This window comes from Caenorhabditis elegans, chromosome IV (assembly GCF_000002985.6).
Source record: "Caenorhabditis elegans chromosome IV".
NCBI classification, from domain to species: domain Eukaryota; kingdom Metazoa; phylum Nematoda; class Chromadorea; order Rhabditida; family Rhabditidae; genus Caenorhabditis; species Caenorhabditis elegans.
The window spans coordinates 4,989,038-5,014,990 of record NC_003282.8 but is presented as its reverse complement, the minus strand read 5'-3'; the positions used below and the strand labels follow the sequence as shown (position 1 = coordinate 5,014,990).

Below are 25,953 nucleotides of genomic sequence, written 5' to 3'. Positions count from 1 at the left end.
GTCCTCCTTTAAGTTACGATTATTAACAAAATGTCGCCTAAGTTTAGTTTCACACTTGTCTCACACTAGTCGATGAACTGTGTGACTACTGTAGTGAGTACAGTAGGGCCCGTGTAAAAATACAAAAACCAAGAAAAAGTAAACCAAAATAAAAAACGAATTTATTGTTCACTACAACCAAACTGCAAAGTTCTTTTCTTACCCATCAGCTCAATCGTGTACTTGCGTGGAAACTACTATACTTTTTAAAGACACACGGCCAAATTTCTTATTTTCCTGCTATTTTCTCCAAATATGATTAAAATTTGTTCATTTCAAAATTGCCTCCAACTTGTTTTGGGGCAAAAATTTCACAAAACTTCACAGCAAAATGTGAAACAATATTGCTATCTATTGAAAACATTAATGATAGTCGAGTGACTTCTTGAACCAATACTCATCGCATCAAATGCCTTTTCTCGAATACTCTGTAATAATTGGCATATAAAAACATACATACTCATCAGTTTGAAAGCTAACCTTTACCATAATCATTACTAAAATTGGATTTAAAGCCGGACACCAAGAAAAAAGATACGGTAGATAAACTGACAGATGAGAAGTCTCGATACGAAATAATGGCATTAGAAAAGACACATAGAATGGAATGTGGATAGTGAGAAATGGTAGAATGAACTGAAAAATTGAGAATTTAAGGAGAAATGTTATTTTTAAGCTGCTTTGCTTGAAACTTTGAATTTAAAATTTTAGAACAATTACTGTTTCAAAATATTTTTATTTTTATTTACTCCATTTGAAAAAAAAGCAACATTGCTTGTTCAATTTCTGTTATTGCCTTACCTGAACCATAAGTACCATATTCAATTGTTGTTGAGACTTCATCGAATTTGTACTCCGACTTCCCTTATGAATTTCGTATCTGATAATTGTCCAACAAACCATCGCAATTACTGTAGTTATCACTAGAACAGCCATTATATAAATCGTACATGCCCATGAAATTGGGTCAGCAACAAAGTCATTCAACGTGTAATCATATCTTTCTAGTGATGCAATTAAATATGCAGATTTTCCGATTCCATTCAGATTGTATACGATATATTCTGATAGTTGATCGTCAGCAGCATCTGGGACATAGCCAAAGGTGATTAGAACTGTGGATATTAGAGAGACAATAAATGATATGATTGTGGTTGTAAGGACCACGTTTTTTTGTGTTCTCGTTGTTCTGAAAGTATAATTTGTAGATTCTTAAACTCAGAATTTATCATATTTGAACTCCGCTGTTTTTGAATTAAGTAATAGCTGAAACAGTGAACATTAGTTTAAAAATATAATTTTACAGGCACGCACAAACTTCGGTGTGGGTACGTATTACCTGCCTCCTATTGAATATTCATTGTTTAAACGTTTTCAGAAAAAAAGTGTACATGTTTTTTGGAGTATGATGATGATGTAGTCGCAAGGCAGATATGAAATGTAGGTAACACAGTGCACAGATGCGTTTTTTGCCAACATCAAGGGTTGTAAGTAACTTTTCAGAGAAAAACATATAGAAATTTTGTTTCAAGTATCGTATCAGTTTTTTTCTGATTAACTTATAAAAAGAACTCTTCGACAATTTGAATGCTTAATTTAAAAAAATTAAGTCGAATATTTCAGCATGCCAATTTGTTTTAAAAATAACCAAAAATTGATAAAATTTACATGTAGGATAATTGTTTAGCAGATTTCTACTTACTTTTTCACAATAAAAACCATTTGAAGAAATTGCATCGGAGGTCCCATACACGAAAAAATGACAAATGTTACAAAGGTAATGAGCATAGCTCTTCCTGAGAAATAAAAATTAATAGCTCAAAAATCAAAACTTGTTTCATAACGTTTTAAATTAAAAGTGGAGATACTCTATGATAGTAATAATACGATAATCAATGACACTATTAAAAATTGTGTTATTTATTAAAACTTGTTTCATATTGTTAACAAGTGATGATGAATCAAGATGAAAGCCAATAATAAATATTGCAGATACAAAGATTTTAAACTCTATTAATATTTAAAACTGTTATAACTGTTTCAATTGAAACACATATTGTTTTAAAGAAGTTACTCACCCAGTTTAATAGGCAATGAAAATCCGCCTTTAACAATGTAAACAGCTTCAGCATCTGTTATATAAGCAAGTGTCTGCAAAATTGAACTTATGATACTATGATATATGTTTTGTTGACTCACCGGGGAGCTAAACACAATTAAAACTGAAAAAATCAGTCTCAAAACTGCGCCAAATATTTGCATCCGTTTCACATAGTCCGAATATATTTTAACTTTTGATGTTACGAGTATCAAAGCAATATTAAAAATTAGAGATAAAACCCCAGTGAATACACTATTAAACTCATCAAACCACGTGTTGTTGATATTATCACTGGATTGCATATCTGAAATATTTAAAGGTATTTGATAGATTTTAAATAAATACAATTTATAGTCGAAAAAAGACAAATAGAGCAAAAAGCAATATGTGAGAACAAAAACAATCAGATTGGTAAATTCCTAATTGTTTTGTTTTCATGCAGAATACTTGGAACGTGTTAGCTCAAATTTCCTGAGCATATTTGAATTTTTGAGAAGAACCAAATAAAAATGTGTAATTAACAATAATTTGGATGAAGAAGGTTGGTTTTTTTTTAAAATTTTTTCTTAAAAATGAGAGTTTGACCAATCAGCGATTCACTCCCCTTTTTCAACCAATCAGAAGTTGTGAGGAGAAATCGAGAACTTTTATTGGCTCTAATGTAAGCGTGACTTCTCATTTTGAAAGAAACTCGAACAGGGAATTTAGCCAAAATTAAAAAAGACAAAAAGCACGGTGTGCCTCATACCTGCCTGTGTAATGCCTACCTGCCTAAAAATAGGCACGCGTATGGAAGCAAGTAGTTTTGTAGGCAGGCCGGAATTTTGTGCCTGTCAGTTGATGGAATACGTACAGTGAATTTTATCACGTTTTAATGCTCCCAAGAAAGGCAGAAAACATCTTTAACTTTCTGAACTGTTCTCGATCGATGACCACATTTTTGACGTCAAAATTTCCAACCGTCGTTCAAAGTCCACCAGAGCAGAAAAAACATCATACAAATACATAGCAGTTTTCAAAAAAAGTTTGAAAAAGTAAAAAATTTTAAAACATTTTTTCTTGAACTCATGATGGAACACCCAATTAAATTTACTTTCGATTTTATCAAGAAAAATAGGTTAAAAAAGAATAGAAACCCGTGTTTTACGAAAATCAAAGCAAGACAAGGAAATGTGGTTTCTAGGCCATGGCCGAGGATCCCACAAGTTTTAAAACAATTTATCTTGCTTTGTTTTCCGCGTGTTTTTTTTCACAGATTTTTCCCGTTTTTTCTTATCAAAACTGATTTTAAAAAACTGATTGCAGATGCAAAAATAATTTCCAAGTGAAAAAATGTGTATTCAGTCGGCAAGAAGCGGTGAAAGTGGTCAATACAATATGATGGATTACGAGAAGATCAAAACTAAACTTTTTTCAAACATGATAAATTTATTTTTGAATGCACAGAATAGTTGATTGAAAAGATTACAAGAATAGTTGATTGAAAAGATCCAAAAGAGATTACAATAAGATAGGGCTGTACAACCGGACGTCCGGTCGTCCGAAACGGACGCACATGCGTCCGGTTGGGGGTAGCTATCCACGACGGCCGACAATTTCCGAGTTTCGCCACTCACTATAAAATTGCTGATTAAGTATAGTGAGTGGCGAAACTCGGAAATTGTCGGCCGCCGTGGAAACCTACCCCAAAACCGGACGCAGTACGTCCGTGGTGTCAAAATCGGACGACCGGACGCCGATTTGTACAGCCCTACAATAAGATTATAAAAAAAGAAACCACTAATTTTTGAAAATAGGTTGAAACATTAAAAAATTTTAAAACTTTTTATTCTTAAATTCATGATAGGAACACTCAATTAAATTTAATTTCGCTTTTATTTTTAGATAAATCTAATAGAAAACGAAAACCCGTGTTTTAAGAAGACCAGAACATGAAAATTTACTCTAGAACAAAGATGTAAACAGGAATGAAAAAGGAAAACTGGTATCAGAATAGCACAACGACTAAATTACAAGTAATAACCAGTCAGCATCTTCCGACAATTCCCAATGGATAATTACTCATTTCAGACGTGAGCTGACCACTTGTGATTGCTGGCGTACTTGAATCATATTACTTGATGAGATTTTCGAGCCGGCTGATCTGCATAGTAATCTATCACGCACATTCTGAAAATTTGATTACTTTGAGTGCAGAAGTGGGGGTGTTTTGGAAATAGAAACTATTGATACTTTTGCGCATGGGGACTCTGTTTCAGACATGAAAAACGGTTTTTAACAAGGCATTCCAGGCGTGCCGAGGGCGCCTTATGCCTGCCTAGTTTCACGGTGCTTACGGAAAGTCAATATTCAGAGCACATTCTCATGCAGCACATACTTTAAAACTTATCTGTTTTGAAAGTTATCTAAATGGTTCATAATTTTAGATTTGTTCTCACATTGCGTATATGTTTGAAACTTTGGGTATCAAGTTTTGGCGTATAACTAGAATAGGCAAAACAGCCAAAAATTGGCTCAAGTTTTTTGCTTTTATTGGTTCTTGCAATTTGGCTGGCAGAGTAGTTTTCTCAATTGGCGAAAGAATTTAGACTGTTATTCTAGAATTACTGGTACAATACATTTTTGTTCCGGTAACTTAAAAAAACAACATACCTTAACCATGACCATAACCAAAATTGGATTGATAGCCGGACACCAGGAAAACAAAAACGGCAAATTATTTGCTAGAAATGGATTTTCGATATTAAAAATTGGAAATATAAACGATTCATAAAACGGGATATGGATAAGAAGAAATGGAAATAAGAACTGCAATTTTTGGTTAAATTTTAAAAAAACTAGGGTTGACCCAACCTGAAGAAGCAGAATCAAATTAATTTGCTGCTGGGATTTCTTCGCAGCATCGCTCAGCATCTTCTTTTTCATTTGTTTATAAATGTTAATTGCACATATAAATACAGTAATCGACGAAGAAATCATAATAACAAAGATGTAAACCGTACAAATAATTGATGTCCAATCAATAGTACCTCCTCTTTTAGCAGTGATCATGAGAAAAGCACTATCACCCTCCCCATTTAAATAATATACAATTTGCTTGGCTTCCGTGGCTTCTTCCGGAGATGGTGTATATCCAAAATAGACAAGTATGAGAGTGGGAATTCCAAAAATTACGGAAATTGTAGAGATAATTGGACCAAACTTGGGGTTCTTGTGACCATTGCTAAAAGTTAAAAAAAAATTAAATTGAATTTATTTTTCAAATTTTTAGTTGTCGGTTTCTCCGTGTTAAGATAAAGTAAAAATTATTTGCTAATTATTAATACTTTAACGGTTAATGTTTACCAAATTTCTGACGTTTTATTTTCATTTCAAGTTGCAACCGGCACCTTGTCGGCAGCTAATAAAACATACAGTAAACTTACTCGGATAAAACGTGACAAATTTGCAGATATTGAATCGTTGGCGAACAACATGAAATAACAACAAAAAATACAAATAGAGTGAGGAAAAATGTTCCTGAAAATTAAAAAACGTTGAAATTTGTTTTAATGTTTCAAGTACAATTAACATTGTGCAAAGTTTTGCAAGAAGTATTGCTTTCTATTCTTGTGGGAAAAGACAAATCGAAATTTTTGAAACAGTTGACTGTTTTTATTTTAATTTCCTGTTTTTCATTGTTCTCAAAAACTACAGTAACTTTCAAGAAAATATTGTGAAACCTTGACCATAAATCTTTTCCTAACACATCATAACATTTTCGGTTCAAGTTTTGTACTCCAACCTTACAATTATTACATTGCAACTTGTATTTATGATTTCTAGTCTAAAAACAACTTACCCATATCAAATGGCAAAAAGAATCCGCCTTTTACAATGTACAATGATTTCATTTTTGAGACATAGACTAATGTCTGAAAAAAAAACTAATTAAAGCTTAAAATAGTTTCGGAATTAACTAACCGGTGATGTCACTACAACTACCATTGAAAATATGAGCCTTAGAATTGCCACATAGTACTGTGTCCATTGGAACTCTTTGGAATACGTTTTAACTTTTGAAGTGACATAAATCAGAACTAAATTAGCAATTAATGAGACAAAGCCGGCAATGTAGGCATTTGCTTCATTTACAAAAGTTTCGTGAAGCTCTTCAGGAATTGGAGTCGTCATTTCTGGAATTTTGGATACGAGTTTATTAACGATTTTGATAAGAATGCGTACGTTAAAACGAAAATGGAATACGGTCGGTTTTAGAAAAAAAACGGTGGAAATTGATTTAAAATTAAGCTATGGAGGTTTCAAAACAAGTTCCATAAGATCAGAAAAACCTATGATACGAAAAAAAACAGTTTCAAATAGTTTTCAAAATGTTTTGAGTTCATAAAATGTGTTCAACACCGATTTAAAAATCTCAAATTTTAAGCAAGTTTTTTGCTCAAAAAGTATTAAACAAGCGAGTTCAACAAAACACTTGATTAGTTCTAAAAATTTTTAGTAATAAAATATATTAATTGAAAAAAAAATATGTTTCGATAATTATACACATAAGATAATACACATAAGTATCAAAATTGCTTGACAATGTTTGGTCAAAAATGAAAATTACCCTCTTTTGCTAAATTTTCAAAATAAGCATATAAAGTTAATGAATAAGTGGGCGGAGAATAAATAGCGACTTGAATAAATTTTCACAATAAGCAAAAATCAAAATCGCTTCCAAAAACCAAAAGCGCAAAAATTCTAGAAATTCAAATGAAAATTATTATTTACAATTACCAACTGCTAGGAATAAATTGTTCGTTAGACGAACCCCGGCACGAGACAGAGCCAGACAGATAACAAAGTGCTCAAAGTAATCCCTTAGATATTCTAATTATAGTTGTACCTGTCTGCGGGAAGTGTTACGTATATGGGCTTTACTAGCTCTCCTGGGAAACGGAATCGTGTCTAGTGGCGGGGTGATGAGGAACGAATATTTATTTTTAAATAAAAAATTAGACCACTCATTACTCATCAAGAAATTATTGTTAAATTGAAACAGCAATGAAGTATGAATGACAAAAAGTTTGATCTTTAAAAACTTCATATTTGATTGTTTCAATTAAATGTTGGTTTAACGGTGATTGATTGTGGTTTTTTTGTAATAAATTTATTGCATATCTGAAACAGTAAAAATTGCCAAGAACAGAGTCAAAAAAAGTGCAGAAAGTTTGAAAATTTTCCCGAAGTTTGGAAAATAGAGAATTTTGTGCCTACAAAAAAGTGAGATTTTCTACAAGCAAACTGAAACAAGAGGCGGTAGGCAGGCAGGCACCAGGAACAGCCGTCCAATGTAAACCTTACTTAAAAGGCGTTTCCTGAACTCTCACTCAATTTTGAAAATCAATTAATAATAGGAACAAATAATCACAAGAGCTTATTGAATTTACAAATAATTTTCATGAACTATTGCAGACAGGCAATCATTATTTGATTGACGTGGGGAATTAATTTAACTTGTTTGTACTTTTCGATTTGATTCTAATTTGCACAAAACATAGTTTTTTTTCATATTTCACACATCGCATATTCCCAGCACAACATTTGAGCTTTCGATGCTGGAATAAACAAGACACTACAGAAACTACAGCAACTGTGTTCCAAACTGAAAACGTTTTCATCTTCTTTGCATTATAATGTAGAAACGTTTGAAACTTTATCAACTGAAAGAAACAGTTTCGAAAAAAATTTTTGAAAAATTAATTACGTACTCAAAGAATCAAGTTTTCAATGAAACACAGACAGAATACATTTAGCTTTGAAAATAATTAGTAGGTTCTGATAATGAGCAAGAGCAACATCTATATGTTTTATTTGGAGCCTGTGTAAATACTAGATGATTTGAAAATTCGAACTCAACTTTACTGTTTCAAAAACCATTCAATTGCTTTGCTGACCGCCTCACTTTAGTCTGACATGTTTAAGTTATTTATATAAAAAATAATAAATAATTTAAAAAACTACTGACAATTACCGAAAATGATGCTCAAAATTTAAAAAATGCCTATTTTGGAACCTACTACACAGCTGATAGTAAGATTATATCTGTACAATTCATTTTTTTACGGTTTCATTAATGGTAGGTTTTACTCATATAAAAAGAACATTGTAATTGGAAGAATACAAAGAAAAATAATTAAAATACAAGAAATTAATCAAAAAACCATTTTTTCAAACGTATCACAAACTAAACTAAATCAATGGGAAATTAAATTGAAAACTAAAAGAGATCAACTTTTAGAATATGGATATGTCATTGTAAAAGGTGTTAGACAATTGCATAAACCTATTAAATTTTGTCAATTGCTGCACGCACACCTGTGATTATATTACACTTCCGTAATAGCCGAATGAAATTTCAGAAGATGACACAATTTTTAAATTGCATTTAAAATTTCAACTGTTTCACACAATTGTTAACTTGAATTTTCCACGGAATATTTAATCGGAGATGACCTTTTAACCAAATTTGAAAGAACTAATTTTAGTTATTCTAATTAGTGAATCTTTAAAAGAGGACATAAAAACGAGGAAAAACAGCATAAAACACAAATCACGGAAATATAATGATAATTTAATAAGAAATTTTCAATTTCCCTCATGATTTTGAGTTACTTTTAAGGATATTGCACACTGAAGGTTTTTTATTTATTTATTTATGTAAATTGGCTTTAAAAAATAATTATTTTAGATCGTGTGAATTTCCCAAAATAATTAAAAAACATTTTTTCGGTTTCCATTTTGTTTTTTTTTAGATCTTCTGTATTTCGGAAAATCTTTTGTGTAGTATTGTATTGTGAAAACAAACAAGCTAAACACTTTAAAAGTTTTTGAAAAGGTACATTGAAACCTTTGCCATTTTTTTTAGTTTTTGTCAGCTTGAAGTGAATCATATATGAAACAATTCGATGTATTAAAAATCCTTGGCTAAAGTTTAAAAAAATGCATAATTTGGTACCTTGAATTATTATAATACTTCAAAGTAGAATGTTTCTGCTTCTTGGTAATTTCTTTTTGAATGAGAAATATCTATACACGGATTGAAAATTTTTAAAGCACAGTTACAGATTATTGTTTATTGGAAAAATCACTGTAAATGAAACATTTGAAAAAAAATTAAATCCGGAAGATATACTCAGACTTTTTATTTTGACCCGGGTGCATTCTAAACTACAAGCGGAAGAAAATAAGTAGTTTTGCACAAACCACGGAGTTCAAAAGAGAAGGAAACCCTTCAATTAATGCAAATCACTAACTTTGTCTTCTTGTTTTGGAGCACTTTAATTCACTAATTGTTGCGGTGAGTTCAAGCTTTATACAGAGAATCTAGTTTTCTAAATATTTATCAAAATCCAACAAAATCAAATAATTTAAACACAAATCGGGGAAAAAACAAAAAAACTGATTTTGGACAACAGTTAATTTCAATCAATTTAACAAAAAACTCAGAAGGCTATTCTATCAAGAACTTTTAGGAAAATGAAAGGAGGTAGGATTAATGGGAACTGGAATTATTGGAAAGCCAGGAACCATGGGGATATTCTGGAGGTTTTGCATATTTTGAAGATACATATTTTGAAGCAATGTAGCAAGAATTTGAGGATTTTGCATACAAAGTTGGTGAATGTTTTGGGTTGGAAGCTGAGGGATTGGAAAATGTTGTTGCATTGGTGGAAACTTGGCCACTTTGCTTTTTTGGCGACGAAGCTTTCCGCAGTTGTTGCTGATATAAACATCAGTTCCTAAATCCGCAGTCATTGCCCAGTAGCTGCCTGAAAAGAAACACTATTATTCTATTAAGTCCTGTTAAAACACAAACCTTTTCCATCCAAAGTTCGAACCTTTCGGAACTCTTTATGCAAAGACAAGTTGTGGCGAACCGAGTTTTGCCATTGAAGTGGCTTCTGGTTTTTGTAGTAGGAGAAGTTGGAAGAAATATATTTGTAGATCTCGGAGACTCTCAAACTTTTGAATGGACTGCTCTGAATAGCCATGGCGATCAATGCATTGTACGAGTATTTTGGTCTTTTGGTTGGTGATTCGGTGGAGCTTGAGACTAAAAATTATAAAGATATGTAAATTTTTTGGTAAACATAGTAATTAAAAATCTGCTGAATGTATGAAACTATCATAGTAGTGAAACACTTGACAATTTTAAAAACAAAATATTTTGCCTTACCTGGTGAATTTCTACCAGACTGTTGTTGACCGACTGATTCAGAGCGGGTGTGGAAGGAAGAAGCTGGAACAAATATTAAATTACATATGCGCACATTTTAAGCGTTGTTTGAAACTGTTTGAAACAGTAGAAAAATTAACCTGGTGAAACGGAGCAAGAGCTGGAAGTTGAGCTGTCCAAGTCGAGGCACAAGTCCGAGATGTTGAAGCCCTTCATTTTTGAATTACCTGAAATTTGTAGTTACAGAAATAAATAAATCTGAAAGTCGGTGTCAGGGAAAGAGAAATCAGATTATTTTGGAAGAACAAAGATTTAACTATTCTGTAAACTTTGAATTAGCTCTACGAAGCATCTCGAGTATTTGAGTCAGCAATTCATGAGAGAACACACACAGCTCAACAAGAAATTTAATTATGCACAGCTAAAATTAACGCGTTGAAAAATTGCTGTAACGAAAACAAGTTTAGAAAATGGAAACAAAACTTATTAAAACATTGAAACAGTAAAATATTTAAGTCAGTCCCATATTAAATGTATAATCTAGCCCATCTCCTCACTTTTTCCAGTTCATCACCCACGATATCTGGTGATGTGTTCAATTTACAGGTGGTGCTGACAAATACATCTGCAACTCGCATCTTCTGCATGAACAATACCTGGACTTTAGTGCCCGTTCATCAACCATGAAATGTACCGTATATTCTATATTAGAGCGGCATGCCGCACTAATTTCCGGGCCCTTCGCGACGTGCGCTCTATTAGAGACTGCCGTTCTACTGGATACTGCCGCACTAATTTTCGATAACTAATTTTCATATTGAAGTTACTACTTTTGGGAGTAGTAACCTCAAAATTTCCTTCTAAAACCTCATATTTTATGGAAAAAATTTATGAAAATTGTGTAATTTTGCCTCACAGAGACACTAAAATTCAATATTTAAATGAAAATTTATGAATTCATTCAAGAATGAACAAAAATGTCTTCGAAGAAATCAAATAATTGAGGTGGCTCTCGCACCCAAAAAAAAAGGGGTGCCGCACTAATAGAGACTGTCGCTCTAATTTTCGAAGAGCCAGTTAGGGTGCCGCTCTAATAGATACGCCGTACTATTAGATACGCCGCTCTAATAGAGAATATACGGTAGATGGTATATTAATAGAGCTAAATGCTAGTATTTTTGCTAAATAAACTAAACATTTTTATGCACATGTAAAACATTGAACTTTTCGCAAAATGTTTTTTTTTTGCTAGGACTGTGTGGAAAATTATTTAGACGAATAATTAAAAGGTTAAAAAGTACTTTTCTCTCCTACTCCTCGTATACTACAACAATCCTCGAATAGAACCTATTGTCTTTAACTAACGTTGAAACAGTGAAATAAATTAACTGTTTTTGACACATAATGGTTTCGAAGAAGAGCCCAAATAACTTTTCCGCAAATTTCCGACCGTAACCCAAATCCAATTCACACCCTATCATAGCACCTACTCAACACAATGATGGGAAACCAATCCCGACGCTTTTTGCGCAAACTTGGCAAAAAAGTTGAAACAATGAGTGTGAATTGCTCTGTGAACACATAAACCGACGCAATATACATCTGCCAATTATGTAATGGATATGGGATTTCGACAAAGTTTTTTTACAAGCTTGGGAAAAATTAGAAAAAATTTTTGTGCTTTCGAAAAAAAATTACTGTTTCATGAAATTGTTGTACTTACAACGAATTTTCAAACCCCCGATGCTTTCCTTCAACTATGTATTAGCATTGCAACTTACCTGGAGATGCGGTTTTCGGCGGTGTTGGAGGAAGTGAAGAACAGTTATCCAAATCGAGCAGAAATTGTGGAGCATCAGATTTGATTGATGACGTCATCTAAATGTATTATTATGTAGTAGTAAAAGAAAACAATTTATACTAATAAGTTTGAAAGCCGACTGCGGAATATTAAAAAGATTGTGAAACAGAATAAAATGTTTTGATGAATACACTTAACAAGCAGACGATGCCAAAACTAGGAGTTGTTGTGTTCTAATTAGTAATGAACTATTTTTCAAGCGCCTTGTTTATAAAAATATTGATTAAAATGAAATTTAAAATCAAAGCAGGTAACCAGTGGAAAATTAAAATTGTTCTTATGAAAACAATTTGGAACTAGAGATTTGGTAAATTATCAATAACCGCAGTAGTCGAAAATTGAAACAAACAATTGGCTTGATAATTGTAGTTTATGTATGATTGTCGGGGCGATAGATAGTAAAATTAACCGACGTGTGTGGTTCAACAAGTAATCTGGGAATAGAAATCAAATTCAAACTTTTTTGGGAGACATTTCAGAATTGAAAAAAAACAATGAATGCGAGATTTTTATCGGGAAGATAAAACAGTGTTATACGATACAACTACCAGAAAATTTGAAGTAATGTTTCAAAAATATGGTAAAGCGCCAAACAATTTTTATCTAATTCTCAACAATCTACAGATATTTAAAATTTTCACGGTACCTCCTAGATTACATCATTTTCAAAAAGTACAACACAAGCGCAACAAAAAAGTGGAAGTGTTTAAAAAGAAAAAGTATCAGCACCTGTTAGATGGTAAAAACATTAGTAGAAGATACTCACAGCCTCACACTATATGGGTGTCTGTCTCGAGAGGAAAGTGGCAAATAAGAAGAGGAGGAGTTGTAAAACATCTGCTCTGTCGCTGGGGGTACAATACCACCGCCCATATCATACTTTTTTTCAAACTCCCTTTGCCGGCGGTCAGTAGGTCAACAGAACACCATCGTTGTAAATCAGAGAAGAGTCCATAAAAATATTAGGACTGTCGTGGGATAAAGAGGAATCATTGGGATTTACACCTTTTTGATATTACCTTGTTGGCAAAATTTGTCAGGAAAATAGGTCTCAAAACAACACATTTTTGTCAATTGACAAAAAATTAGGAATGAGAAAATTAGACGAAATATGGAAATGTCAGAAGATTGGAATTTCGGTAGAAACTACGGAGAAGAAGTTAAGGTACTTTTGAAACACACACTCGTTTACTTTCATCATAATTTTGCCACTTTTGTAGATGAAACGATTCTTGATAACAAAAAAAGATTTGCAAAGGAGGAAAACCAAACCTTGAAGTTTTTGTTTTGTTCTTCGGAAGTTGACTTTTTGTTTTATCTTATCCAGACAACCTTGAATTATAGAATTTTGGTACAATGTTGGCTTCTGCCTTCAAGTTAGGCTTTGGCCGGCTTTTTCCGGCGATGAAAAAGTTTTTGAGTCCGGGACAAGTGAAATTGACAATCAAAACTGTTGAAAACTGCACCGTGCAAAGCGTACAGAATAGTAAAAGTGATTTAAATAACCTTTGTAATGCATTTCTTCAGCTTTTAAGAGAAATTTCAATTTTTGCAGTTGATAAACTCAACTACTCTGAAATTGAGATTTTTTTTGAATACCCCTTCATGGAATTGTGGGAAAAGTTTCAGAGAAAATTGTATTTTTCTAACAGGATTGTTCAAATTTCATCATAAAAACTCAAAGTTGGAAAACTCAAAACTCAAAATTAACTAAAAATATTTACAACAAACAGACAAACGGAACAAACTTTCATATTGTTTGAAATATTAGAAATTGAAAAAGAATTCACTCAAATATTGAAAATCCTCATATCTTTTTGGTGAAACAGAAAAAAAATTGACTTCACTGTTTTTTAGAATTATTATTACTGTTAGTTATTTAGAAACACTACTCAATTCGAAGTTGTCACATCACAAAAGTTATGTTTTTCAACAAAAAAAAAAGAAAAATAGAACGTTAATAAAGCAATTTAAGCTTAAAAATGAGATCAAACCTATTTATGATTTCGTGATGATATTGCACAACTTTTTTCTTAAGTTGAACGTTTTTATAACAGTTTTTAGCTCAGCAGCAATGAAAGGAAAATTTTTTATCATTTCTCCACTCCAAAGTTATTATTAAAAAATCATGAAACCCAAAATAAGACAAGTACGTCACACGGTAGTGGGGTGGGATGATAAGTTCAAAATCACAAAGATATATTTGTCTTCAACTAATTAGACTTTTACGAAATGTGACTGGTGATTGATTTCTTCAGAAAGTCAGCATGGAAAGCAAAACTCAAAGTTGACTAAAAATATTCACAACAAACAGACAAACGTAACAAACTTTTATATTTTTAAAAATAAAAGTTTAAAACTAGAGAAAGAATTCACACAATAATTGAAAATCGGTATATCTTTTTGGTGAAACAGGAAATAAATTGACTAAAAAACATCACACTGTATTGAACGCGATCCGAGACAAATAATATTTCAGATTCTCAAAAAAGAAAATTAAAAATTTCCTCAAATTGAACTAAACTACGTCAACCTAAACCCTACACATGACACCAGAGATACCCACCGTATGCTGCTAGGGTCACTCTTCTTGAACCCTATCTTCCCGGAAGTGTGCCATTGTTGTTATTTTTGAATGGAGATTAATTACAGAGCAGGTGTAATAAGTCTCACTTTTTGATTTCTTAATTGGGATGACTTCCTGATACATCGGAACAGGCAGGTGTTTAGAGGCCAAACTACTCCACCTTTAAAACTGAAAAAAAATGAATTCGTTATTTTTATTTTCAAGATTTTTGTTAGAAATAAAAATAAAGAAAAAGTTTAAATAATTTCCCGTGTGAAAACGTGAAGAGGTCATTAGTACATCTTGATAAGAAAGGGTATAAATATTTGGCGAAAGCCGTAATAAAATCAGTCTTCAGTACCAAACAACCAACAACCGAAGCTACAACATGTCCCTCACTGCCGATCCACCAGCCTGCACTGTCCCAGCTGCCGGAGGATCCTCCACCCACAAGCTCGTCAATGGTGGAGCTGAGAAGATCATCTTCAAGATCAAATCATCCAACAACAACGAATACCGCATTGCCCCGGTGTTCGGATTTGTCGATCCAGCTGGATCAAAGGATGTTGTGATCACTCGTACTGCTGGTGCACCAAAAGAGGATAAACTTGTCATCCATTTTGCACCAGCACCAGCTGATGCTACTGATGCTCAAGCCGCTTTCGCTGCAGTGACTCCTGCTGGAACTGTCACCATTCCAATGTCGGCCACCGCCTAAAATAGAACTTTCCTTTGTGTAAAGATGAAAATAAAGTTTTTTGACGAGCTCATTTTTTGTTGTTTTCTCGGTCCTTCGTAAGATTTTTTTATAAAAAGATACCAAGAGTATACATGAGATATGAAGAAATACATCGAACTAAAAAGTCTGGAAATTTGAACTTTAATCATTCTTCTTTGCGGTCCTTACAATTTCTCCGAAATTCTGATTTTCGGAATTTTTTTTGGGAGAAATGGAAAATTTGCGCATCCAACTCGATCTTATTTTCAATGCAAAAATATTTTTGAGATATATTTTTTCCAGTTTTCCAGTGTTTTTCCGCTGCAATTTCTTAGAAGTCTCACTTTTCAATTTCTTAATTTGGATGACTTTCTGATACATCGGAACAGTCAGGTGCTTAGAGGAAAAAAAAGAGACTTGTATTTTTTCAAAGAATTACTACAATACTTTTTTCAGTTTCAAGAAATCGAGAAGAATACTTGGCTTGGGCAGTCAATTCATTATAGAATTTTGATTGTCATTAAACGCTCCGAATTTTTTTACCGATTGTAATTGTATAATGCTAATACCTAGCTAAACAGATTTTAATAAGATTGTAAATCTTTCAGGCAAAATCTAACAGTTTTCAATTGCTAAAAAGTGTTCAAAGCAGACTGGGAGCCGCCTCAAAAAGCTGTCAATGCGAATTTCACAGATTTCCAAACTTTTAAAACTGTCATTCATATACAATTGAAACAATATATATAAACCTAAAATACCGCCAAAAGAGTTCCCGATATTTGACAAGAACTTCGCACCCAATTGAGTTGAGGCGAGTCGATTACGGTAGGAAGGTGTCAATTGCACCTTGTCTTGGCGGTGAGATTAGAGGATTTGAGTGAGGATTTACTGTATAGTTACTTATATATTTGTAATAGGTTTTGTAATTAGGAATTAATTTCAATAATGTCTACCAACCAGCATAGTTGGTACAAATTCATTTTTGCCATCTCCAATTTTTTTGATAATGGTCGAAAAGATTCATGTCACTATTGATTAGATGTGAAGGAGGTTTAAGGTGCTGAAACAATTTTAGTTTACTCTCCACGGCTGGACACACAATTTTTTTCTGCATCAGATTTTTTCAGATCCAAAACTGTTGTACAGGCTCACATGCTTGAGGAACTCTCTCGCAGAAGTGATAAGAGGCAGCAGGGGTGCGCGGCAGTTGCCGACCGGCAATTCTACAAAATGAGACGGTTGGGCATGTTCCTCAGATATTTTTCATTAAAATTTATCAATGCAATTTAGAAAAATATTCGCTTTATTCGAAAATAACTTTTATTTAATTTTTAAATACCAAGAAAGTGTTCAAAAACTGTCCGAAAGTTGAGAATTGACGATGAAAATTGCCGTCAATTTTTTGGCAATTTTCACCGGTAATTTTCAACTTTCGAACAATTTTAAACACTTTCTCGGCTGTTCCAAATCAAATGAAAGTTATTTCCAGACAGAGAAAATATTTTTCCACATTATCTTTTTAAATTTTAAATATCGGGGAAAATGCCCAACCGTCTCATTTTGTAGAATTGCCGCGCACTCCTGGGAGGCAGTTATTTTCAAAAATATTAAAAAAATAATAATAAAACGCAAAAGTTGGAGACCACGGTAGTACTGAACTGTAGGATTACTGTAGTGTAAAAAAGTGTAACTACTAAAAACTTCAAGCAACTTCTGAAACGTCTGGGAAATGATGGCAATTTCACAATATTTCCAAACTTTTCAGATTTAAATGACGTTCTCCTGTCTTACCCTGAGATAGTTGTTCACGATGAGAATCACCAATCAATTAAATTTGTTTTATTTGAAAAGAAGAAACATTCAATAATGGCTTACTAGCCTTTGCTACGGTATTGTTATCTGTTCGTGTAAAATATGAATTGTAATTTAAAACCGACTTTCTACTGTTTATTGGCTATAAAAGTTCAAAACATTCCAATATTTTCTTCTTACTTGGGTGCAAAGTATGCAGATGTGGCACCTCCTCCAGCTCCTCCGCCGCCTCCGGCTCCCATGTACATCGATTGTCCGGGGATTCCACCTCCGCCACCGCCTGAAATCAAATATTAAAAAACTTGAAAAAGTCATTTTTTAAAGCTACCTCCAGTCTTGGCACCTCCAGCAGCTCCTCCACCAACTCCGAAGTAGGCAGATTGGCCAACAGCACCTCCACCTCCCATAACTCCTTGTCCAACTCCGAAGTACCCAGACGTGGCTCCACCACCTCCTCCGCTCATTGATCCGGCTGGTGGTGCGGCTCCAAGAGCAGACGCTCCACCTCCTGGGGCTCCGACGGCGGTCATTGTAGATGCTCCACGGGGGGCTCCGCCGACAGCAGTCATGGTGGAAGCTCCGCCTGGGGCTGCCCCAACAGCTGTCATCGTAGAAGCTCCAGTTGGTGCTCCACCGACAGCAGTCATGGTTGAAGCTCCTCTCGGAGCACCTCCCACAGCGGTCATAGTGGAAGCACCAGATGGGGCTCCTCCGATAGCAGTCATTGTAGACGCTCCAGTTGGGACTCCACCAACAGCGGTCATTGTACTTGCTCCGGTTGGGGCTCCTCCGACGGCGGTCATGGTGCTTGCTCCAGTTGGTGCTCCACCAACAGCGGTCATTGTGCTCGCTCCAGTTGGTGCTCCTCCAACGGCCGTCATAGTGCTGGCTCCAGTTGGTGCTCCGCCGACAGCGGTCATTGTGCTGGCTCCAGTTGGTGCTCCTCCAAAGGCCGTCATAGGGCTGGCTCCAGTTGGTGCTCCTCCGACAGCAGTCATAGTGCTGGCTCCAGTTGGTGCTCCGCCGACAGCGGTCATTGTGCTGGCTCCGGATGGTACTCCTCCGACGGCAGTCATGGTAGATGCTCCTCTCGGGGCACCTCCTACAGCTGTCATAGTAGAAGCTCCTGATGGAGCTCCACCAAGAGCAGTCATTGTTGAGGCACCACCTCCGCCAGCTGCTAAAAAAATACAAGTTCAACCAAAATTGAAACTGAAAGAAAACTGCAACTTACGTGGTGGGGCTCCAATAGAGACGGCAGCTGGTGCTCCCCCGACTGGTGCTCCTCCAACAGCGAAATAAGCAGACTGGGCTCCGCCACCTCCACCTCCACCTCCGGCTCCCATGTAGACTGATGTTCCTGGTGGTGGTGCAGCACCACCTCCAACCTTCGAGGCTCCACCGCCTCCTCCTGCTGGTCCTCCTCCAACTCCAAAGTAAGCCGATTGTGCACCAGTATTGCTCCCACCGGCAACTCCAAAATAGGCAGACGTCATGGTTGATATCACGATTCGAAAAAGTGTTCGAATATGATTGAAACTGACGATTTCTCAAGAATTTATACCAACATTTTTTAGATCTTATCAGTGAGTTCAACACGTGAAAAATTCTCCTTTATTTATGAACTTAAAATTCATTACTCGATTTGTGAAAGTTCATTTTTACGTGCTTTTATTAGAATAAAAAATTGTTTTTAATATATCTGTCTAAAATTAACTCTTTTTTACTAGAAATTTAATTTAGTGGGCGAAGCTAGTTTATTGTGGGACAGGAGAACGCCATCGAAATCTGAAAATTTAGAACTTGGTGTAAAATTTCCAGAATTTACCAGACGTTTCTTTGTTTTTTTTTCAAAAGTTTCCAGAAGTTTTTCTCGTCTCTTGCTTTTTTTTCGTGACGCTTACTACAGTAATCCCATAGTTCTCCTACAGTACCACTACAGTACCCGGACAACATCACTTTGAATGTCGAAGGTTCATTTTTCAATCTACAGTAGTTTTCTATTATATTCTTCTAATAATCCCTTCAAAAATAAACACTCATTTTTTTTCCATAATTACAGTAATCTACATGAATCTATACATGGGTCTAAAACTTCAGTAATGTTGTCATTCATTGAATTTTCTAATTATTATTTTAAATTGTGTCAGACTAGCAGGTTTTCAATTTTTTAAAATTTTCAAAAATTGGCAAGAAATTGAAAGAAACGTTCTTAAACCTTCCAAAACTTCATTTTAAAAATCTAAATTTTTTACAGAAATGTCTTCTAATATCTTCAAAAACTGTCAAAAAATCAGTCAAAGCCTATTTTCATTTTTTTGCAAAAAATATTTCTTTGGTTTTTTTTCTAGAAAACGCCTCCGAAAAGAAATCACACGCAACTTCACAATTGGTGCATTTCGTTGGTATTTTCATAGGAGATCTCCCCCAAAAAAATAGTATTAATTTTTAAAGGTGGAGTAGCGCCAGTTAAACATCACTATTAAAGTTTTTGAATATCTTTTCCGTCGAGAAGAGGCAAATACCGTGTTTTTGGCATTTTTTGAAAAAAACTATTATACAATGATTGAATATTAATATTTGAAACATAAGAAGACCATAAAAATCAAAGGAAACAATTTTCTCTCAAAAAATTGGCAAAAACTGACGTTTCTTCTCAATTTTTAAAAACCATAATAACTTTTTTTTTGAATTTTTTAATTATGCTACTTGGTAATTTTGGTACCATAGGCGTATTTTAAAGAAATTCCGCCACTGGTTACTGCACCTTTAAAACTGAAAAAATGAATTTGCTATTCTTATTTTCAAGATTTTTGTTAGAAATAAAAATAAAGAAAAAGTTTAAATAATTTCCCGTGTGAAAACGTGAAGAGGTCACTAGTACATCTTGATAAGAAATGGTATAAATATTTGGCAAAAACCGTAATAAAATCAGTCTTCAGTACCAAACAACCAACAACCGAAGCTACAACATGTCCCTCACTGCCGATCCACCAGCCTGCACTGTCCCAGCTGCCGGAGGATCCTCCACCCACAAGCTCGTCAATGGTGGAGCTGAGAAGATCATCTTCAAGATCAAATCATCCAACAACAACGAATACCGCATTGCCCCGGTGTTCGGATTTGTCGATCCAGCTGGATCAAAGGATGTTGTGATCACTCGTACTGCTGGTGCACCAAAAGAGGATAAACTTGTCATCCATTTTGCACCAGCACCAGCTGATGCTACTGATGCTCAAGCCGCTTTCGCTGCAGTGACTCCTGCTGGAACTGTCACCATTCCAATGTCGGCCACCGCCTAAAATAGCACTTTCCTTTGTGTAAAGATGAGAATAAAAGTTTTTGTCGAGCTCGTTTTTTGTTGTTTTCTCGGTCCTTAATAAGATTTTATAAAAGGTACTATGCAGTCGAGTAATTTAACAATATTAGTTTCATCATCTATTGTTTCAAATACTTTTTATATTCAAAAACTTCATTCCATTTTCAAACCACTACGCGTTTGTTTTAATCTGTAAAATATAATATTTCGTATGGTTTTCAAACCCATTTATGTAATTTACAGAAGCTACTATTTATTCGAAATGGTATGTTCTGATAGAAATAAGGATATCATATTTGCTGACAAAATTTTGGTAAGAAGTTTATGGAAAATTTGAAACAAATCATAATTCATCATTTCCTGTATATTTTATTTGAAAAAGTTTCTTAAAAATAAATAAGATTTTCAAAAGAAACGAAGAAACGAAAAAAGAACACTGAACATTGAAATAAGTAATTTCATTTAAAAATATATATTTTGAAACAGAAAAAAAAAATTAATTCTCCACTGCCGCATTGCTACTTGAAGTCACATTTATAGAAACTGTTCTTTGTGGTTTGATGCATCCGAAAAATTCTGAACTCTTATTTTAAGATTTATAATTTCTAGTCGCCTCACCTAAAACTGCGAGTCTATAATTGTCAATGACAAAAATGACAGGTAGCGGGTCAATAATCGGGTAGATGGCTGTACTCAAAGCAGTCCAGTCACCAATCGTTTGATTACCAAAATGGAATAACGGAGAGTAGAAGTATATGGTAAGTGGTAGAATCAAAAAGAATATGGGAATTATTGTCTGAAAATGTATTTTATTTCGATGAGAATTTGACTTTTTATTTTTATGATTTTACTGTTTCATGTCTTCAATAAATAAACTTTTTATTATATGAAAAGTATTAAAGTAATTATTTTAAAAAACTCGAAGCACTGTTTTGCTATTTCAAAAATCAAGCTAACCTGAATAACAAGTGCTTGATACAATTGTTTTTGAAGTCTTCTCGTATATTCTGATCTTCCTTCCAATATCAAATGCATGATTCTTTTGTAGGTCAATGTACCGAAGTAAATAATGAAGCAGAAGCATACTGTCTGAAATTATTAGGTTTTGAAAATAAGAACAAGTTTTTCCATTTACCATAATTGTACCCAAAACACAAACACCTTGAAGTCCAGTAAAATTTGGTTCAGTGCCGCTACCGGAAATTGACTTTTTGTAGTATAAAACTCCCACATAGGTTATATCAGAGATATTTAGACCATAATTTTCAAGTAATATTTCTCTGAAAAAATAATAAATAGATTTTGAAACAGCAGTTTTAACAACCTCATATAATCCGAGCTTTCAGTATCTTCGTATAAAAACGCAAAAAGTGTCTGAGCCCACAAGAATCCACTAATAAGCGGTACAGACAACCAATATAGAAAGTACCATCCTTCAAAATATTTCAGATTCCCTTTTCTTTGCATTGCAAAATATCGGAAGATAAAGTGAACAACGAACATTGGCATCAGAACTCCGCAGATTCCACAACCGTAATCTGAACTTTTTAAAATTCATATAGAAAAGTTTGACATTTTTTCATTGTGTTCAAAAAATTCAATGTTTTTCAATAGAGTAAGTGAAACAGTAAAAAACTCTAAACTTCAATTTTTTTTTGAAAGTTCTTTTCAACTCACATAAAATATAACGATCGACTTTTGGGTTTGAGAATTGTAGTTTCACGATCACTTGAAAGCAATCTTTATATGATAGTAATAACGGATTCAGTAAACATTCAAGAAATGAATAAAACAAAGAAACTGAGGCAAAGTAAACCATCAGGTACTTATAAGTCCCCAGTTTGAAAGGAGATCTTGAAAAAATCAATAAAATCAGTGTGCAATTCGTGATGAATGCCATCGAAAACGCAACGTTTTGAACATCATTTTTTATAGCTGTATTCATTTTGTTAGATGGAGGTAAGAGCTGAGTATTACCCCGTTGAAGAAGAAAAAAATGTGATTAAGATCTGGGGAAACATGCAAGTTATTAGGTTTTTTTTGTGTTTACTGAACCGGAAATTAATTGAGAAGAGCATTATAATGAAAAGAAGACGAATACCCTCGTGTCTACATATCTGAATGAGTAATACCTGAACTTGTAGAATCAGAAGTTCAAAGATACATTGTAGGGCAGAATACTGACCAAAAATTAAGATATTCATGCGTCGTAGTGAAGAAAATATTTTTACGATCAAGAAAAACTTTTTAAAAAACTAAAAAAAAAATTTTTAAGGCAACATTGAATATATTTTGAGTCAAACAAAACCTTAACTATTTTAAAGGACTATTAAAATATAAAAATCAATAGATATTGAAAAACCTATTTGAAATCAAACTTCAAATTAAAAAAAAACATTCATAAAATGACTTAATATGCTTGTAGCGTTTCCAAGACACTTTCGAGAATGGAAAAGGAAATAATCACATAGTATTTCATTGACATTTTTTTTTAATTTTTTAGAGGAGCACCTTGTTCATCTATTTATGCATGTACAGGGTTTGCCGAGTAATTGCAAATATGGAAAACAATCCCGTCATGTCCAAACAGCCACAATTCGAAATGTATAAACACATTTAGCAATAATGAGTGTTTCAAGTTAAATAAAATGTTCATCATTCTCATGTTTGATTTCCACTCTTATACATCTAACTTCAAAATGTGTTGCCTAGAGGACTCCGATAAACGAAAAATAGAAAACAAAATGAAGAAAACGCATTTTCTGTAGGTTGTTTGGTACGCTTCCCATTTTCAGATTTTTTGATTCAGGAAAAATATCCTTGGCAACTCCGTAATGTTCTAAAAACACATGAATAAAAACACATATTTATTCGTTTTCTTTCATTTTCCTTCAATTGCCTTTGCTATATATCCTGGAAAATGAACGTTTCATCATTTGCCATCTTGTTCATATTAAACAGCGTTGTAAGTGGTTAACACACATCTAACTGTTTGTAACTTTAAAGATCTTCAGAACTGCTCAGTCAATATGCTATTGTTCTGGGGATACCCGGATTCTGGAACTGAAAATTGTGTTTCTCACTCTTCAGTTATCACATTTGAAATATGTATGAATTTGTGTTTGAACAGTTATCCGTGCATGGTGAGTTTGAAAATACTGTTAAAACTTACTTCTAATACATAATAAAGTGGAACTTTTAAGTCTAAAATTATAAAGACCACAGTATCCAGCTTCGGGCAAATGCTTAGAAATCTGTTAAAAATTTTTGACTTTCATGTTACATTTGCATTTGCTTAGGATTTAGTTAATTCAGTTGTTACCATAAGTCATACATTAGAATAAAGATGGTCTTAACATAATTTTGACTTTATCCTATTTTCCGTAAATAAAAAAAATATTTTCAGATAGCGTATGGAAACGAAAACAGTTGTACTTTTTGTAACGCTCATGTTATCAATTCCATAACACAATCGGATTCTTCATCTGGTTCAAAAATTGGAATAAAAGTTGACCCCCAGAATGCGTGCCCCAAAGATGTTCAAACTACAGAATACGTTAAAACGGTAGGTATCTCACGACTTGAAGGAACAGAAATGGCTCGAACCGTTACTCCACTTTCAATATTCTCATTCTCATATTCATTTCAGGATGGCAATGATGGCTACACATTGTCATTTTCCAATCCATCTTGGACAATCACATACCAACAAAAGTGTATTGATAATACATGGACTATGTTTTTGACGCCAGCCGTCTCTAATGTGCATGAAAGTAAGAGCATCCAATAAAAATTAATGTGTTACGTAATGAAGGTATATTGATAGGTGTTCTACACTGGCCCGATTAATATCGAAAACGCTGAAAACGCTTGCAATGCTTTCGGAACCAATTATATGTTGTTTGGAATGCAGCCGATTAAAGAGCAAAGTATTGCAGTTCGATAAACCATAAATAGTTATTTTTACATTTCAGGTGCACCACTTGCAAGCGTGGATCACACATCAATTTTGATAACTGGAATGTTTATGGGTGAATGTTTCACTAATTCCGTAGACGATGGTGAAAACGCTTATTCCTGTGTTGGACCTGCAATTTAAGTAGCCAATCATTGCATATGTTCCTAATAAAATCATTCCTAATAAAATCATTCGGTCACCAATCTACAGTAGCTCATTTCTCAATCGTTCAAATATTCAATTTCCTGGGCAACTCCGTGATGTTCTGAAGTCAAAACATGATCGAATGCATAAATAATTGACTTCAATAATTGACCAATTAATTTAAAAAAATCAATTTTGATAATATGAAAAAGTCAACAAAAAATAACGAAAAATTATCAACAAACATTTCTGTAAAAAATCAAAATATTTTTGAAACAGTGAAATTTTTTAAATAGTGGTAGTGAATCCACTGATTTCTCAACATGTTTTTTCAGAAAAATACAAAGATATATAACGGCCATTCATACAGGTCAGATATTTTTTAACCTGATTCAGATTTTAATTTTTAAAATAACTAGACTCTGCTGTTTTCCTATTATTTTGTTTTTCACTGTAAATAACACATTTTATCAGATTCCCAAGAAACTGATGTATTTCAATTAAAAATATGCAGAGTAATACGTATTTTTTAAAATGATAATTTTTGTTTATCAGAATCAACCCGACCTTCCAGTTCTAGTCACCTGTTATTCGGTCATTATTTTTACAGTTGATGATAAGGATTTGTGGATTCTTTCGTTTGTTGCTTTGTCGTATCTTTTATTATTGCTCTCTGTAACATTAAATTTTTTATTTTATGTAACATCATACTCAAAACAGACAGTTGTTATATCAAGATCAGCAAAGAATATGCAAAATATGTTTATTTTCAGCCTTACAATTCAGGTTTATTTGTCGCGAAGAATTTTTTAGAAAAATCAAAAAAATTGAAAAACCGTAAAACGAAAATTTACTTTTTTATTTTCTGAAATACCGAACATTTTTCGATTTTTTGGTTTTTCAAAAAACCGGCAGCCCTGATTCAGAAAACATTTTTCAAGATTACCTTGCAGACAGTAATTCATACAATCATGATACTGGTTCCCAGTTTTTTCTTTGTTTATACACTATTTTTCTATTTCAACTCTGATGGTTTGTTTGTTTGTTTTTTTTGAGCAGGTTTTTTTTCAGTACTTGGAATGTTACTCATTATGTCTGTTGCTTGCCATGGATTTTTCTCGACTGTTGCGATGATTATGTTCACAAAACCGATTAGAAAACGGTTTCTCCAAGTCTCCCACATTTGAAAATAAAATTGAATAAATACAACAAAT

General features: G+C 33.6%; 7 protein-coding genes, 28 non-coding genes and 2 pseudogenes across 38 annotated transcripts; 17 read left to right on the top strand and 20 right to left on the bottom strand.

Moving 5' to 3' along the window:
* Positions 1-148: 148 nt before the first annotated feature.
* On the bottom strand, positions 149-2,450 carry srm-1 (Serpentine Receptor, class M). Its single transcript, NM_068301.3, has 6 exons — positions 2,239-2,450; positions 2,118-2,190; positions 1,742-1,835; positions 841-1,228; positions 520-675; positions 149-467 (listed from the first exon to the last, which is right to left on the bottom strand). Exons 1-6 carry the CDS (start codon positions 2,440-2,442, stop codon positions 387-389), a joined length of 996 nt encoding a protein of 331 aa, NP_500702.1. The 5' UTR covers positions 2,443-2,450; the 3' UTR covers positions 149-386.
* Positions 1,247-1,267, bottom strand: 21ur-9528. The gene has a single exon (NR_053431.1).
* On the top strand, positions 1,918-1,938 carry 21ur-10805. Its single transcript, NR_053430.1, has one exon.
* 21ur-13627 lies at positions 2,017-2,037 on the top strand. The gene has a single exon (NR_053429.1).
* Positions 2,026-2,046, bottom strand: 21ur-12147. The gene has a single exon (NR_053428.1).
* A 659-nt stretch (positions 2,451-3,109) lies between the features above and the next one.
* On the bottom strand, positions 3,110-3,130 carry 21ur-8603. The gene has a single exon (NR_053427.1).
* A 558-nt stretch (positions 3,131-3,688) lies between these two features.
* On the bottom strand, positions 3,689-3,835 carry T28H11.31. Its single transcript, NR_131476.1, has one exon. It is a non-coding gene; the product is annotated as an Unclassified non-coding RNA T28H11.31 (non-coding RNA).
* A 45-nt stretch (positions 3,836-3,880) lies between these two features.
* Positions 3,881-3,901, bottom strand: 21ur-10115. The gene has a single exon (NR_053426.1).
* A 195-nt stretch (positions 3,902-4,096) lies between these two features.
* Positions 4,097-4,117, top strand: 21ur-14740. Its single transcript, NR_053425.1, has one exon.
* Positions 4,118-4,201: 84 nt separating this feature from the next.
* srm-2 (Serpentine Receptor, class T) lies at positions 4,202-6,313 on the bottom strand (the record flags this gene model as incomplete). The annotated part of the gene is made up of 6 exons (NM_068300.2): positions 4,202-4,309; positions 4,793-4,948; positions 4,994-5,363; positions 5,566-5,659; positions 5,982-6,054; positions 6,104-6,313. 6 exons carry the CDS (start codon positions 6,311-6,313, stop codon positions 4,202-4,204), a joined length of 1,011 nt encoding a protein of 336 aa, NP_500701.2.
* On the bottom strand, positions 4,577-4,597 carry 21ur-10546. Its single transcript, NR_053424.1, has one exon.
* Positions 5,461-5,481, top strand: 21ur-12521. The gene has a single exon (NR_053423.1).
* On the top strand, positions 5,738-5,758 carry 21ur-7903. The gene has a single exon (NR_053422.1).
* Positions 6,314-6,534: 221 nt separating the features above from the next.
* Positions 6,535-6,555, top strand: 21ur-11172. The gene has a single exon (NR_053421.1).
* A 690-nt stretch (positions 6,556-7,245) lies between these two features.
* 21ur-10397 lies at positions 7,246-7,266 on the bottom strand. Its single transcript, NR_053420.1, has one exon.
* A 472-nt stretch (positions 7,267-7,738) lies between these two features.
* Positions 7,739-7,759, top strand: 21ur-12245. The gene has a single exon (NR_053419.1).
* Positions 7,760-7,792: 33 nt separating this feature from the next.
* 21ur-6321 lies at positions 7,793-7,813 on the bottom strand. The gene has a single exon (NR_053418.1).
* Positions 7,814-8,627: 814 nt separating this feature from the next.
* Positions 8,628-8,648, top strand: 21ur-5530. Its single transcript, NR_053417.1, has one exon.
* An 856-nt stretch (positions 8,649-9,504) lies between these two features.
* On the bottom strand, positions 9,505-12,243 carry pes-1 (Forkhead box protein pes-1; the record flags this gene model as incomplete). Of its 2 annotated transcripts, NM_001028235.3 has the most annotated exons (5): positions 9,505-9,954; positions 10,002-10,238; positions 10,362-10,424; positions 10,502-10,588; positions 12,143-12,243. In NM_001028235.3, the coding sequence occupies 5 exons, from the start codon at positions 12,237-12,239 to the stop codon at positions 9,644-9,646; spliced, it is 795 nt and encodes a 264-aa protein (NP_001023406.1). The 2 variants fall into 2 exon arrangements, with proteins under 2 accessions (NP_001023406.1, NP_001380128.1); NM_001392306.1 differs by lacking the exon at positions 12,143-12,243 and having other exon boundaries at positions 9,644-9,954; positions 10,502-10,577.
* Positions 10,262-10,282, bottom strand: 21ur-13077. Its single transcript, NR_053416.1, has one exon.
* Positions 10,798-10,818, bottom strand: 21ur-14009. Its single transcript, NR_053415.1, has one exon.
* On the bottom strand, positions 11,670-11,690 carry 21ur-8750. The gene has a single exon (NR_053414.1).
* Positions 12,106-12,126, top strand: 21ur-14794. Its single transcript, NR_053413.1, has one exon.
* Positions 12,244-12,682: 439 nt separating the features above from the next.
* On the bottom strand, positions 12,683-12,703 carry 21ur-7215. The gene has a single exon (NR_053412.1).
* A 1,411-nt stretch (positions 12,704-14,114) lies between these two features.
* Positions 14,115-14,135, top strand: 21ur-8574. Its single transcript, NR_053411.1, has one exon.
* A 1,041-nt stretch (positions 14,136-15,176) lies between these two features.
* On the top strand, positions 15,177-15,506 carry ssp-11 (Sperm-specific class P protein 9/11; the record flags this gene model as incomplete). Its single annotated transcript, NM_068298.7, has 1 exon — positions 15,177-15,506. The coding sequence occupies one exon, from the start codon at positions 15,177-15,179 to the stop codon at positions 15,504-15,506; it is 330 nt and encodes a 109-aa protein (NP_500699.1).
* A 501-nt stretch (positions 15,507-16,007) lies between these two features.
* On the top strand, positions 16,008-16,028 carry 21ur-11202. The gene has a single exon (NR_053410.1).
* A 1,403-nt stretch (positions 16,029-17,431) lies between these two features.
* ssq-2 (Sperm-Specific family, class Q) lies at positions 17,432-18,849 on the bottom strand. The gene is made up of 3 exons (NM_068297.4): positions 18,553-18,849; positions 17,647-18,498; positions 17,432-17,598 (listed from the first exon to the last, which is right to left on the bottom strand). Exons 1-3 carry the CDS (start codon positions 18,812-18,814, stop codon positions 17,495-17,497), a joined length of 1,218 nt encoding a protein of 405 aa, NP_500698.1. The 5' UTR covers positions 18,815-18,849; the 3' UTR covers positions 17,432-17,494.
* Positions 18,850-20,290: 1,441 nt separating this feature from the next.
* On the top strand, positions 20,291-20,620 carry ssp-9 (Sperm-specific class P protein 9/11; the record flags this gene model as incomplete). The annotated part of the gene is made up of 1 exon (NM_068296.7): positions 20,291-20,620. One exon carries the CDS (start codon positions 20,291-20,293, stop codon positions 20,618-20,620), a length of 330 nt encoding a protein of 109 aa, NP_500697.1.
* A 264-nt stretch (positions 20,621-20,884) lies between these two features.
* Positions 20,885-20,905, top strand: 21ur-12481. Its single transcript, NR_053409.1, has one exon.
* Positions 20,906-21,056: 151 nt separating this feature from the next.
* 21ur-7969 lies at positions 21,057-21,077 on the bottom strand. The gene has a single exon (NR_053408.1).
* Positions 21,078-21,133: 56 nt separating this feature from the next.
* On the bottom strand, positions 21,134-22,602 carry str-162 (Serpentine receptor class r-10; the record flags this gene model as incomplete). Its single annotated transcript, NM_068295.2, has 6 exons — positions 22,315-22,602; positions 21,962-22,175; positions 21,773-21,917; positions 21,595-21,726; positions 21,256-21,433; positions 21,134-21,213 (listed from the first exon to the last, which is right to left on the bottom strand). Exons 1-6 carry the CDS (start codon positions 22,580-22,582, stop codon positions 21,134-21,136), a joined length of 1,017 nt encoding a protein of 338 aa, NP_500696.1. The 5' UTR covers positions 22,583-22,602.
* Positions 22,199-22,219, bottom strand: 21ur-10362. The gene has a single exon (NR_053407.1).
* A 955-nt stretch (positions 22,603-23,557) lies between the features above and the next one.
* On the top strand, positions 23,558-24,736 carry E03H12.9 (annotated as a pseudogene). The gene is made up of 6 exons: positions 23,558-23,602; positions 23,652-23,780; positions 24,044-24,202; positions 24,287-24,410; positions 24,464-24,566; positions 24,612-24,736. Coding segments are annotated over exons 1-6 (685 nt in total).
* On the top strand, positions 24,483-24,503 carry 21ur-8538. The gene has a single exon (NR_053406.1).
* Positions 24,737-24,951: 215 nt separating the features above from the next.
* On the bottom strand, positions 24,952-24,972 carry 21ur-12618. The gene has a single exon (NR_053405.1).
* Positions 24,973-25,273: 301 nt separating this feature from the next.
* On the top strand, positions 25,274-25,926 carry E03H12.8 (annotated as a pseudogene). Its single transcript has 3 exons — positions 25,274-25,525; positions 25,681-25,771; positions 25,811-25,926. Coding segments are annotated over exons 1-3 (459 nt in total).
* Positions 25,927-25,953: the final 27 nt, after the last annotated feature.

What these genes read in the sequence shown, in the direction of transcription:
- srm-1 (NM_068301.3), bottom strand. Translation starts at nt 2,442, where the DNA reads ATGCAATCCAGTGATAATATCAACAACACGTGGTTTGATGAGTTTAAT. An exon ending in TAATTGTGTTTAGCTCCCCG is followed by an intron (nt 2,191 to 2,238) that starts GTGAGTCAACAA and finishes TCAATTTTGCAG; the next exon opens with ACACTTGCTTATATAACAGA. An exon ending in TAGTAATGATTATGGTAAAG is followed by an intron (nt 468 to 519) that starts GTTAGCTTTCAA and finishes CAATTATTACAG; the next exon opens with AGTATTCGAGAAAAGGCATT.
- ssq-2 (NM_068297.4), bottom strand. Translation starts at nt 18,814, where the DNA reads ATGACGTCTGCCTATTTTGGAGTTGCCGGTGGGAGCAATACTGGTGCA. An exon ending in CTCTATTGGAGCCCCACCAC is followed by an intron (nt 18,499 to 18,552) that starts GTAAGTTGCAGT and finishes GTATTTTTTTAG; the next exon opens with CAGCTGGCGGAGGTGGTGCC. An exon ending in TGGAGGTGCCAAGACTGGAG is followed by an intron (nt 17,599 to 17,646) that starts GTAGCTTTAAAA and finishes ATTTGATTTCAG; the next exon opens with GCGGTGGCGGAGGTGGAATC.